The sequence below is a fragment of the Corvus moneduloides genome, chromosome 17, assembly GCF_009650955.1.
Source record: "Corvus moneduloides isolate bCorMon1 chromosome 17, bCorMon1.pri, whole genome shotgun sequence".
In the NCBI taxonomy this organism is placed as follows: Eukaryota; Metazoa; Chordata; class Aves; order Passeriformes; family Corvidae; genus Corvus; species Corvus moneduloides.
Window position 1 is genome coordinate 8,902,228 of NC_045492.1, and position 12,097 is coordinate 8,914,324.

The following is a 12,097-nucleotide window of genomic DNA, read 5'->3' on the forward strand; positions in this document are numbered from 1 at the left end:
ACTTGGTGGCCGGGGGTGGGGAGCCCAGATTTTCCTATCTGCTGCCAGGATCTCAGCCTGGGCTGGGCACTGCAGCCCCTCTCCCCCCAAAAAAATGGAACCAGGTTTTTCCTTAAGTCCATTCCACAAAGGCAGGAATGCTGGGGTCCCAGTCCTTCTGGAACCACTCCAGAGTGGGCATTGCAAATCTTGTTGTTGGTCCTGTTGTTACAGGTATCTCCTGCTCCATTTGCAGCCTGGCATGTGCCCCGTTTGCAGATTCAAGGATCGGAGCCTTGACCCAGTGGCATTTGGAAGCAGCCTCAGGCTAATGCGATGTATTTCAGCTGCACAGCTCATTTCTATTTTTAAGGTCCCACGTCAGCCTTTGAAGGGTGAGGGGGAAGCAAGGCTGCTGGAGGGAAATAAACCAAACCAAAACAACCCCCAGCAGCAAGAGGCAGGGAATGTAAAGAAATACTTCTCACTGGAGGTGGCGGGGTGGCACGAGGGCTGCTGCAAGGGATGAGAGTGAGCAGAAAACACCAGCGAGTTTTGAGCAAATATGTGAATTAACAACAGTCAAAACACCACAGAGGGAGCAGAGGTGGGCACATCAGTCCCAGTGGATTTGATGCCATGGGAGGTGCGTGCTTGCCCCTCCAATATCAAGCCCTATAGGAAGAAGGGGATTGCTTAGGGAGGGGTGCTGTGTATGGGGAACCCCTTTGATTGTCTTGCTTCTACTGCCCAATGTTTCCCTTGCTATCCCACCACAGCAGCAGTATGAGGACACAGGAAATCAGCTGGAATCATAGGATCACTTAGGTTGGAAAAGCCCTCTAAGATCATCGAGTCCAACCATTCCCCCAGCACTGCCGAGCCCACCACTAACCCCAAGTGCCACATCCACAGGTCTGTTAAACCCCTCCAGGGATGGGGACTCCACTGCCCTGGACAGCCTGTTCCCATGCTTGGTAACTCTTTCAGTGTGAAAGTTTGTCCTGATATCCAACCTAAACCTCTCCTGGCACAACCTGAGGCTGTTCCACGACATTGTGAAATGAGAGTTTTCTCTCATCACTTGTTACTTGAGAAGAGAGACACCCACAGCAGTGAAGATGGAAACAGGACAAAAATAAACATGCTTGGCTGTCAAATGCTTTTCCAAAATATGTCTGAATGCTGTGAAGGGGAAAGAAAGAGCCTAAAAGCCTTTCAACCCCAAGCAAAAAAGGCAATGCCAAGGGCTTTGCCCTCAAAAATGCCATGAAGCTGCCCAGGAGCACATCTGGGGGCATCTGGACTCTCCCTGTATCTTCACTCCCAGCAGAGAAGGAGTCTGAGTCTGTGACACTTCACAGACATTCAGAAACACAGCCTTGGATTCTGCAGGGTTTTTCCAGGCAGTTTTGCTTCACTGGACAGGGAACCATGGGCACAAGGGCAGCCACTGACAGGTGCTGCAGTCCCTGCTGTAAATCCAACCCACCCCAGAGCAATGTGGGAATGAACTTAACTGCCATCCAGCATCCAAAACCTGGATAGGGGAGCATCCATGTGCTCATGGCATCGCAGAGCAGCTCAGTTAGAGTTGGATCAGGCTGGGGAATGTGCCCAGATGAAAGCCAGGGATGTAGGATTGGTGCCTCTGCTCTGTGACTGCCTCCCCTGGGTGCCTGGGGACAGTTGCTGGGTTTGTCCCTCCATGATCAAGCAAATACAGTAATATTGACTTTACCTCTGTGTGTCCACACTGATTTCCAGGCTTGCAAAAAAATACTTGTCTCTCCAAAATATGTGGCTTTTGCTAGGAACCAGGATCAGAGGAGATCCCTGAGGCAGCCTGGGGGTGAGCAGCACTCAAAGGGCTTTGCTGGGGCATGGGAAGACCCTGGAGAGGTGCCACAGCCACACTTTCCAACCAGCCTTGCCCGCTCTTTCTCAGAAAGGGTCTATTTTATCTTTATTTCCCCATGTTTAGGGAAGTTTAAAGGCTGCCATGTGCTTCCTGGGATGTGCCGCCCTCCCAACAACAGCAGTCTGCTGCCCCACTGGAAGTCACATCCGATCAGTTGCTGCCATGAACATGGGGGTCACCCTCAGGGTGCTGGCAGCCCCTGGGGTCCAAACTGTTCCAGACTGCTGGAACCCCCCTGAAGCCATTCCCCTTGGATGCACACACTTACACAGGGGGAGCAGAGGTGCCAGTGCTGCCCTGGCCCCTCCAAGGCACAGGGGACACAGACCCTCTGCCCCAAAAACAAGGACCCGTGCCTGGGGAAGCAGAGCTCAGTGAAAAGCTTACTCAACACTTTCCACTGTCAGAAACAACAGAGCTGGAAGTGACCCTGGATGCCCCTGCAGAGCAGACAGAAAACAGAGCAGCCACGTGCCCCCAGCTGCTCCCTGCCCTTTTCCCTGCCTGCCTGGGACACCAGGAGGGAAAAATCATCGCTCAAGGGTCCCATGGCCTCAGCTGCAGCCCCTGGTGCACGCAGGGACAGCCCCACTCCCCATGCTGTGCCGAGAAGCAGAGCAGGAACATTTGGCACCTTTAAATCAACCTCTGCCAAGTTTTTTTACTTTCCAGCAGGAACAAAGTTGCTCCCTTCATGCAGGCACCTGCAGGCTCTTGTTTTCCCAGCTCTCAGAAGGATCAAACAGCCAAACTGAGTAATTTGCAGGCAAAAATCAGGCAAAACAGCACTTGGGGCAGTGCAACACATGGGCCAGCTGGGATCCAGGGCTGCCAAACCGAGTGCAGCCCCTGAGCTGCCATCCACACCATGAGCTCCGGCCCGATATCCAGATCCACAAAATGCATGTCCTGAGCAAGCCGTATCTCTCTCCTCATTATGGAGGGGTCACTGTGCACCCAAATCCTCCCCCCAGCCACACCTGCTCAGGCCCTGGCACTCGCTCCTGCCCCTCGAGGTACCAAAGCAGAGCAGGGCAGCCACGTGTTTGGGGAGCAAAACAAGTTCAGTGCCAGCAGGGGCAGGCTGTGTAGCCAAGTAAGGAGAGAAGAGGGTGAGGGAAGGCGTTTGCAACACCACCACAGCCCAGCCAGATCCTCCTCACGTGCAAAACACACACGGCCCAGTGAGTCAGGCTAGCACGTGGTATCTGGCACCACTGCATCCTGCTCTGCGGCCAGGAGCCGTGCGGTGTCCTGGTCCAGCCCCACCAACACCCCCAGCACCGCTCTGCTCCCCCCTCCACAGACAAAGAACAACCCACAGCGTTTTAAAAGGCTGCTCAAGTTTATTCGTTGCCATTGTACAAGTTTAGGAAAAGCTTTGGGAGGGCTTAGTTACACTGAGAGAGAGTAAAAAAGGCTGGAGTGGAATCGTCGGGGTTGCTGCACTTCTCCATCAGAAAGCAGCACCTTTTCCTTGGAGCAGCCAGCTACTCTACAGGGGAGGGGGGGAGCAGCCGCCGACCCGCTCACACCGAGGGCCCCGCGCTGGACTCGCTGACGTGGCGCCTCCGTCCCGCGCCCGGGGCTGCCACCAGGGCACAGGCCATCGGTCCTGTGGCCACCCGCAGAGCTCCCAAGCTGCAACACAGAGCAGAGAGAGAGTCAGCACTCATGCCAACCCCGAAATGTGGCATTACTGCTCTGCATTTATTCCTGCAGCCCTGGGCATGGACATGGCTCATTGGGTCAGAATGCACCTTCGGGGATGCAGCGGGGATGTCCCCAAGTGCCCTGGGTGCTGCATTGGTGCTCCCCTGTGTCACCTCTAAGCACTCACCTCTCCTGGGACTCTGACACCGTTGTCATGGCTGGGTGAGTCGTCTTCCCAAAGAAGAAGCTGGCCCACCACTGGCCGGGGTCAGACTTGGGCAGGTCTGGGGAGCAGTGCATGACACGGAGAGCCCAGGTCACTGCAACCTGGGCAGCCCCATGGCCACCCCAGCCTCATCCCACAGGAGAGGCTGGGTCACCTCCAGTAAGATTTCCCAAGGAGGGACTGGGAGCAGTGTCTCCCTGGGCCACGACAGGTGACACTTACCCGGGCCATGGGGGATGACCTCCCCAGAGTACTCTGAGCTGCAGGAGCTGGTGCTGGATGTGGAGCTCAGGCGCCCTGTGGAAAAATCATGGCCATCAGAACCACTGCTGAGCCATGGTCATGCCACAAGAAGGAAAGCACAGCCTTGGCATGGCTGTCCCTGGGTGCTATTGCTCAGCCTCATCACTAATTCGCTCCAGTACTTGCCCAGTTTAGGGCCAGGCCAATAAAAACCACTAGAAGGGAATACTGTGGAGATTCCAAGAGCAGGGAGCAGAAAAACACCTGAACACCTCTGTAGGAAAAAACCTGCAACCCCAAGGACATAGTTTAGTGGCTTTGAGAGGCCTCTGCAGATGAATTGAGGCCATGAGGATGCAAATTCCTGTGTATAATCCATGTGCTTTTAGTACAACAGCTACGAGCCTGCTGCTTGTTTCAGCTCAGGGGGAATCCTTTAATTCTCTCTGGTTTAAGCAATCCATTAAACCAGAAAGTCTCCCCTGGCTGAGGTACGAGGAGCTACCATTGCCCAGACTGGTTTAGCAGCTCATTTCTGAACGAAAGTGCAAGGTGAAAGTGCAAGGTGAAACCATCCACTCTGGCCCCTACAACCCTCATAACAAGTGAAGGAGATTTGAGCCCCCTCACCAGCTGGTACAGCTGGGCTGGGGGGCCCAAAGGGGGGCTTGGGCAGCAGCACAGACACTGCTGGCTGTCCCCTTTTCTCAGCAAATGCTCACATGGGGCTGCAGCTGAAAGCACAGACCTGAGCTCAGCTCCATCTCTGCAGGAGCCACATCCCCCACACCTGGCAGAGATCCCCCATATGCTCACCCACCACCCCAAGCCCACGCCGGCCCCCAGCCTGCCCTTACTTCTGCGATAGTTGTGCGTGGCCATGAGGGAGCCGCTGGATGGAATGGATGCCATGGTTCCTGATCTTGGTTCTTGTGCAGATCTAAACCTGGGAGCACAGAGGCAGCTGTCAGCACCCACCCCTGCACCCCCGAAAGCTGCAGGGGTGTAAATGGAACCAATGTGACTTCTGGAGAAAAGGGACGTGCAACCCTGCAGTGGGAACGGCGGCTGGTGCTCACTGCACGTGGATTAAATCCACAGAGCTCCAAGAGCTATGTGCAAAACCAAAATAATTCCCCTCATCCACAACCGCCTGCCCAGAGCACAGTCTGCACAGCCCCTTCCCGACCCCCCCTCCTTCCAGGGTGTTTTTCTTGCAGAAATCCAGCTCCCCTCCTTGGATCAACATCTGGAGTTACAAAATCCCAGGCGGATGTTGCATAAGGAGCAAAGAAACATTCAGCTGGGGCACATACCGGGGCTGTTCCTGCAAGGAGCTCCAGCCCCAGCCTGTCCTCAGCAGCCTCCCCATCACCCACAGCCGGTACAAACCTGCCTGCCTTTAATGTGGTGAAATGTTCTGAACTGGGGAAGTTTTTTGCCTCTTCCGGGTACAAACCACCTTCCTGCCAGCAGCTGACTCTTCCCACAGTCTGACCCCTTCTTCCCCAAGAAAGCTCTTAAAAAGGCTCAGGGGGCCAAACGTCCCAGCTGCCAACAGCTGGCGGACACCGAGCCGCATCCGGGAGAAGCAACCTTTCCTCAGCGGGGAAACCGAGGCACGGGCAAGTCCCAGCGCAGCCCCCTGGCAAAGCAAACGCGCCGATCGCTCGCTCGCTCGGGGCCGCCCCGTTCCCCCCGCGGGCAGCGCACCTGGGCTGTGTGCGGGGTCCGGCGTGCGGGGTCCGGCGGGCAGTGCAGGGGGTCCGGGGCGGCGGCCGCTGTCCGCTCGCACCGCACGGCCTGAGCCGCGGCGCTGCCGCTCCGCCCCCGCACGGAGCCTTTATCCGCTCCGGACGCGCCCTCCCGGCGGCCGCCAATGGCAGCGGGGGCGTGGCCGGACACGCCCCTGCCACCCGAGGGGTCGCGATTGTCGCGACGGGGAGCGGGGACAGCCCCCAAGGCCGCGCGGAGCCGCCGCGGAACGCCCCAACAACGCCCGGATCCCGGAGAGAGGGGATTGGAAATCCTGCCCGCCCTTCGCCTTTGAGGTGGTTCAGCTCCCGTTCTGAGCTGGTGAAGTTTTGTTTTTTTTTTTTTTTTCTCCTTTCAAGCGATGCCGCCTTTTACATGAGGGTAAACATGAAAAATAAATAAATACGGATTCGAGGGATTCCAAGCTGGCTGGGCTTTATCAGTTTTGGGAAGGAACGCTTTATTTCAGAGGATAAACTTGCAACAAGGCCAAAGTACAACCTGCACCACAGTCCAGCTCCTCCGTGTTTGGGCACCGGTGAACAATCCTGCTCCATAAATCACTGGTTTTGTGGGACGTGAGTCTGGGAGAGACAAGGCAATGGATGTGTGTACAAGGAAGCAGATCTGTGTAAGAGGAACGGAAACTTCACAGAAAATTTCTTTCTGTATGGAATGGAAATGGGGTTGAGAACGAAACACTCGGAGAGATGCCAGAGCCTTGGGGTATCTCTGCAAAGGCAGTTTGGTACTTGATATACCTAAAATGTTACTCATTTTTTTCTCCCCTAAAATTCAGTAATGCTCCAGAGCAGAGCTCTGCAGCCCAGCATACTGAGGATCTCCAGTAAAATCCTGCACTTTGAGTGCAGCTGTGGAAAAGAGCATTTTTTGGGGGGGTGATACTTCAACCATTTCAGGGATTGGAGGCAGAAGGGAGCCCACCTTGCAGCCTGGGGTGGTTCTGGCACAAACTCCCAATGCAACAAGGTTCACTCCTCCCCCGGTTAGTGTTTTTTCTCATTAATCTGGAGTTATTCTTTAAGCACCAGAATGAGGAACCAGTGCCAGGGGAGGCAGCCCTGGGTTGCTCCAGGGCATCGATCTCCCTGCTCAGCTCATGGGGCAGTAAAAGGGCCGAGGGTGTGTTTCTCAGTGGGGTATGACCACCCCAGCATGGGGACACTCCATGTGAGCCATGTCCCCAGCTGACCCAAGAAGAAGGCCACACTGTCCACTGCCATGGCAACTTCCTGTTCTACTAGCTAAAAAAAAAAAAAAGAGATCTAGTGTGGAAATGTGGAAAAACCCACAAAAACCACAGGACTTTGTGTTGTAACACCTGCTATTGCTCATGGCTTGCAGCAGCAATAATCTACCCTGTATTTGGCACAAATTGTATTGTTTGCTATGACAGTTGTCATGTTCCAATTCCAAAATGCAGGATTTGACTATTCTCTGATTGGCAGTAATATAAAACAGCACATTAGCTTTATTTTACTTGCTTTACAGAATTTCATCACAAGGTAAAATCAGAATCTGTCCCATTAAATAGGCATTGAAAATCTGGACAAAAGTCTCAAACCCATGAAACAGGTGAAAGTTTTAACATAAGATCACATGGTTTTCACAATTACTTTGGATTAATTTTAGGATTTTTTTCTGTGCCTGTCTGAAATTTCCTGGGTCCCTCATGACTGATCTAAATAACTAAAATACTAAAGATTTATTGCCATAAAAGGATTTCTGTTTTCCAAGTGATAAGAATTTTATGACACGTATTGATCTACTGAGGTGGTAGTAGTCACTGAAAGATGGATCTTCCCATTTATTTTTTTGTCCTTTTTGCTATTATTATTTTATTGAGAACATGTGAGAACAATTGGCACAAAACCTTGAGATGCTGATAAACTGATAAGCCGTGCACATATCCGAAGCACTAGTTGATCAATGTATATTAACTAAGGTTACTTGGACAAGGAAATTTAATACTTTCCACATCTCCTCTTGGAAATAAATTTAATAGTCTATCTCACCTCCCATGTGTGTCCCAGTAATCACCCTGTAATTTTTTTTCCCAATTAATTACAGCCTTTTAGATGATGAACGGAGTCTTTCTCATGGGGACATGAAGTCAGAGTATTGCTTGGAAAATGCAGCCTTACATACAAATTATTTCTAAGCAGATTTTTCCCTGTGTCTCACTCATCTCAATGCGTGTTTGGAGACTCCAGAATTTATTCCAACCTAGTTTGCAACTAAATTAAAGGAGGGGAAGGAAACACCAGAAGGAAGATTTCATGCAGTTTGTCAGTGTAAGCTCTGTTCTATTGAGGATTATTTCCTTGTTTTTGGGGGTTTTATGATCTTTATTGTGATTTAAGGAGGAAAGTGCACAGGATTTTTTTTCTGTGTTCTTTCTCTTCTGTTCATGTGACCTCCCTTCCTCATTTTTCATTTACAATGCTCGCTCGGAGAACACACAACAGTGGCAACATTTAGGAGCAGGGCAAGATTTTAATTGTAGTCTTCCAAGGCAATGACGACGACGAACATAAACCATTCTATGTGAATTATGTTACAGCAGAGAATCTCACTGAGGAATAATGAGGAAGCAAACAGAAAATATTTGCAGGAAGGGAAAATTGGAGACAGACCAGATTGCAGATTTCTGTAGGATCTTTTTCCTTAAGCCATATCCCAGCCATGCTACAAATATATCCTAGAGCAGGAATTAACTGCTTAAGGAGGTCGTGCTAATGGGGATGGTTTTAAAGCATGAGAAATTTTGCTGTTTGTGTTTCAACACCAGGGAAAGAGGCATCATTTGGAGTCCACTAAAGTAAATCTCCACGCAGACATCTGACAGGCATGAATATGTGGTGTGCATAAATAAATGCATACTGTGCAACAGAATTCTTATGGAAATTGCCATATTGCAGAGAATGTATTTTAAAAATACTCAAGGTATCAAAAGTGCATCACCTCCTGTGCTGCTTAGCTGCTCCTGGGATATTGGGGGAACGCTTGACATCTCAGTGTTCCTAATTCTGTCAGTGGGCCCCACTCCTGGTGTCACTGAGTCCAGCTTTTGACTGTCACAGGTAATTTTTCCCTTTAGTATTGAGTTTTAGGTCTGAATTTAATTTAGACTGCTGGTGTGATCAAGTTCATTCAGTGTGGGCTTCACTTAATAGATGGGCCAGGGTTACCACATTGATTTGCATAGAAATTAGAATTGATCAAAACTAAATTATTATTTCAAGTTGAAAACCACCCTCTTCAACCTTGCATTCCCATAGAGCACCTCCTAATTGATGAGCTTTTATCGTTACAGAATGGTAACATAATAAATGCAGGTAGGGTGGGATTTTCTGGTCATTTTGAACATTGTAGAATGGATAATAAGTTTGAATCTGAAGAACTTCCCTTTAAATGTTATGAAGACCTGATACATTCTGATATTTTCAACATTATTTGGGAATGAAAAAGGCTTGATTTTCTGCTTCACATTAAAAATGTGGTTTCCCATTTAAAAATTAATCAATTAAGCTTTTGATGTTGGTATTCATGTGTTCTTATTTATTTGAACTTTTTGTGGATATTTTTGCTAGTAATTCCATGGGAAAGTGACCTTGTAATTCAAAGGTACCGTATATTTGCTACATTAAAAGTGAGGTGCTGCTCTGTTTGTTGCTGGGTTGTGTTTTCTCTCAGGATGGCACCACTGAATTTTCTTGGAGAAAGTTCCAGTGCTGCAGTGTGGGGTGGAGGGTGCAGCTCAGCACACCCCGGCTCCTGCCGGACACGGGGAGCCATGAAAAAACCGCGACAATTCCATCCGGGATGCAGGCTGGGGAAAAACCCGGACTGGACTTTTCCTGGAGTACGGAATGGGGAAAAACCCGGACTGGAATTTTCCCAGAACACGGAATGGATACGGGGGAAAAACCCGGATTGGATTTTTCCCGGAGTACGGAATGGATTCTTGAGAAAACCCGGACTGGATTTTTTAAAAAAAATGTAATGGGAGAAAAATCCGGACTGAAGATGATAGTACTCGTTACCTCTCAAACTCAGAACAGATTTTCATTCCCTCCTCTCCCTGCACACCACAAGAACTCATCCTCAGAGCTGAAGAAATCGACCCGGTTTATTTGTAACATGTCCCTGAAATGGAATTTAAAGATTCCGAATATTACTACCCTGACTACCTCCCACCCCCATTCAACCTGTGGGACCTGAAGCGGCTGGGCATCTTTGTCCATGTGGAAGGGGAAATGGATTTCTGTCCCAGGCCCACGGGATCTCTAGAGAAATACATCGAGTGCCTGGTGCAGCTCATAAACAAACCAGAAATTGCATGCCAGCATTTTGATTTAAAAATGCATTTTTGGGAGATCAGAACCAGTTCTTAATGGTTTAACAAACTGGACTGAAACAAACCAAAATTCCCCATGTATGTAATTTGCCAGGCACAGTTTGACAGGCTCCCAGTAATGGCTACATGTTTTCTGCACAATAAATACCAGCCTTGGAGTCACACTGTTACTTCTGTTTGGAATGGCGCTCTAGGTGTCATTCCAAAACTGCCACTCAGCCCCTGGGGACTGGCTCAGGTGACCCTGCCTGGTTCTCTCTGCTACCCTTGGCTTCAGCTGGAGCAGAGGAGACCGACACTGTGCCAGATGAGGATTTTTGGAAGGGCTGTTTCTCACAGAGCATCCAACAATATTCTCCGGGCAAATCTTCTCTCCATGGTGTAAACTTCATTTCCCATACATATTTACATAAATTTGCTGGTGTTTCTCTGAAATTTCAAACACAAGGTAATCTCTGTGATGGGACACAGCTCCTTGATTTATTTATTTACATTACATTAAGCAAAACAGAAATGTGAGGGCTCCTCACAAGATTTTTTTAGGACATCATTGAGGACACAGGGATCTTTACAGAATTAACTCAGACATTCTGCAGATTCCTCTGCCCTCCCTGTAGTTTTGTGGGATTAAAACACAGCCATGCCATTGACACCTGTCTCATTATCTTCAAATGGCAGTCCCTGGACTTATTACCAAAGTAGTCAGGTTAAAAATGATTGTTGAGGCTTAACTATTATTCGATTGCCAGTAACGTTTATCAGTGCTCTTTGCATTTGAACTGACTCAGGGGAGATTGCAGGGGGCAATAACTGGGCTGATCTGGCTCAATGCAACGTAATTGCAGGGTCACTCATGAGGTGTTTTCTATCATGTCCTACACGGTAAGATGTAACCAATAGCAGTATTCTGTGATCATCTTCACCAGCTGTTAAACTGGGTGGGGCAGTGATCGCTATCTCCTACCATGACTCATCCCTGACAAGCTCCCTCCAGGTGCTATCTTTGTTCAATGGGCAATCAAGGACCCACCACGTGACTCATAGAATGACATCATCCCACTGTGAGCTGCTCCGCCCAGGGGGAGGAGCCAAGCATTCCCACCTGGATATAATCTGGGGTTTGAAACAGCACAAGAAGCCTTTACCTCTTAAAGTGGTGCAGGCTAAGAGCTACTACTGGGCTGTCTGGTGAAGACCAGACCCTTCTACAGGATCCCTGCTACAACAGGACCACTTCATTTGGACTGCCACCACCACCACCACCCTGGCTAAGAGGGTGTCATGTTGTATCCTGACCCTGTCAGTGTTTTTGTTCTATTTCATTTAGTTTAATTTTCCTGTTAAATTATAATTCTGGTTTGCAATCTGCCACTGGTTTGTTTTCAAACTGGCACGTTATCAGTTTGTTCATAAAGCTGGAAATGCTTTTAGGAGTCTGTGGTAGTGCTGCAGTGAGGCACTTGACCTGAGACTAGCCAGTGGAGGTGGAAAGGCTATCCCAGCCCATGCACTTGGAGAGCACTTAACAAAAAATCCCTCTTTTGTTTGTGTGTGACCGTGGGGATATTTTCATGCACTGAAAAAAAAGTAAGTTTCCATGAAGAGTTCCCAGAAAACACCTTATATGATAAAGTTTTAAACATTAAAACTGATGTATAGACACCAACCCTCCAATAATCTCTCTGATGTTCTCTCTCTGATTCTGTCCACAGACAATGCCACACTGTTGTTAGAAAAGCAAAGGAGGGGGAGAAAAGGAAAAAAAACCAAGGGCATTTAATGATGAATTCTAAACTCAATTTCTTCCCTGTCCTGTCCTCCCCCCTTCAGACACTGAATTATTTAATGAAAAGATCTGAGGGCACATGAAACACATTACAAAGGAAGATGTCAGCTGGGGTCTCCATTACCACAATCTTCTTGTGTGGTTTTTTTCACT

At 49.4% G+C, this 12,097-nt stretch overlaps 1 protein-coding gene across 2 annotated transcripts; it reads right to left on the reverse strand.

The window, feature by feature from the left end:
• Nucleotides 1-3,223: 3,223 nt before the first annotated feature.
• On the reverse strand, nt 3,224-5,849 carry PPDPF (pancreatic progenitor cell differentiation and proliferation factor). Of its 2 annotated transcripts, none has more exons than XM_032127228.1 (5): nt 5,736-5,849; nt 4,880-4,968; nt 4,002-4,076; nt 3,741-3,837; nt 3,224-3,541 (listed from the first exon to the last, which is right to left on the reverse strand). In XM_032127228.1, the coding sequence occupies exons 2-5, from the start codon at nt 4,932-4,934 to the stop codon at nt 3,430-3,432; spliced, it is 339 nt and encodes a 112-aa protein (XP_031983119.1). In that variant the 5' UTR covers nt 4,935-4,968; nt 5,736-5,849; the 3' UTR covers nt 3,224-3,429. The 2 variants fall into 2 exon arrangements, with proteins under 2 accessions (XP_031983119.1, XP_031983118.1); XM_032127227.1 differs by lacking the exon at nt 5,736-5,849 and adding an exon at nt 5,415-5,616.
• Between the last annotated feature and the right edge of the window lie 6,248 nt (nt 5,850-12,097).

Bases quoted from the DNA above. Each gene is read 5' to 3' on its own strand.
- PPDPF (XM_032127228.1), bottom strand. From the start codon at position 4,934: ATGGCATCCATTCCATCCAGCGGCTCCCTCATGGCCACGCACAACTAT. The intron at 4,077-4,879 runs GTAAGGGCAGGC...ATTTTTCCACAG, and splicing joins CACGCACAACTATCGCAGAA to GGCGCCTGAGCTCCACATCC. The intron at 3,838-4,001 runs GTAAGTGTCACC...ACTGCTCCCCAG, and splicing joins GGTCATCCCCCATGGCCCGG to ACCTGCCCAAGTCTGACCCC.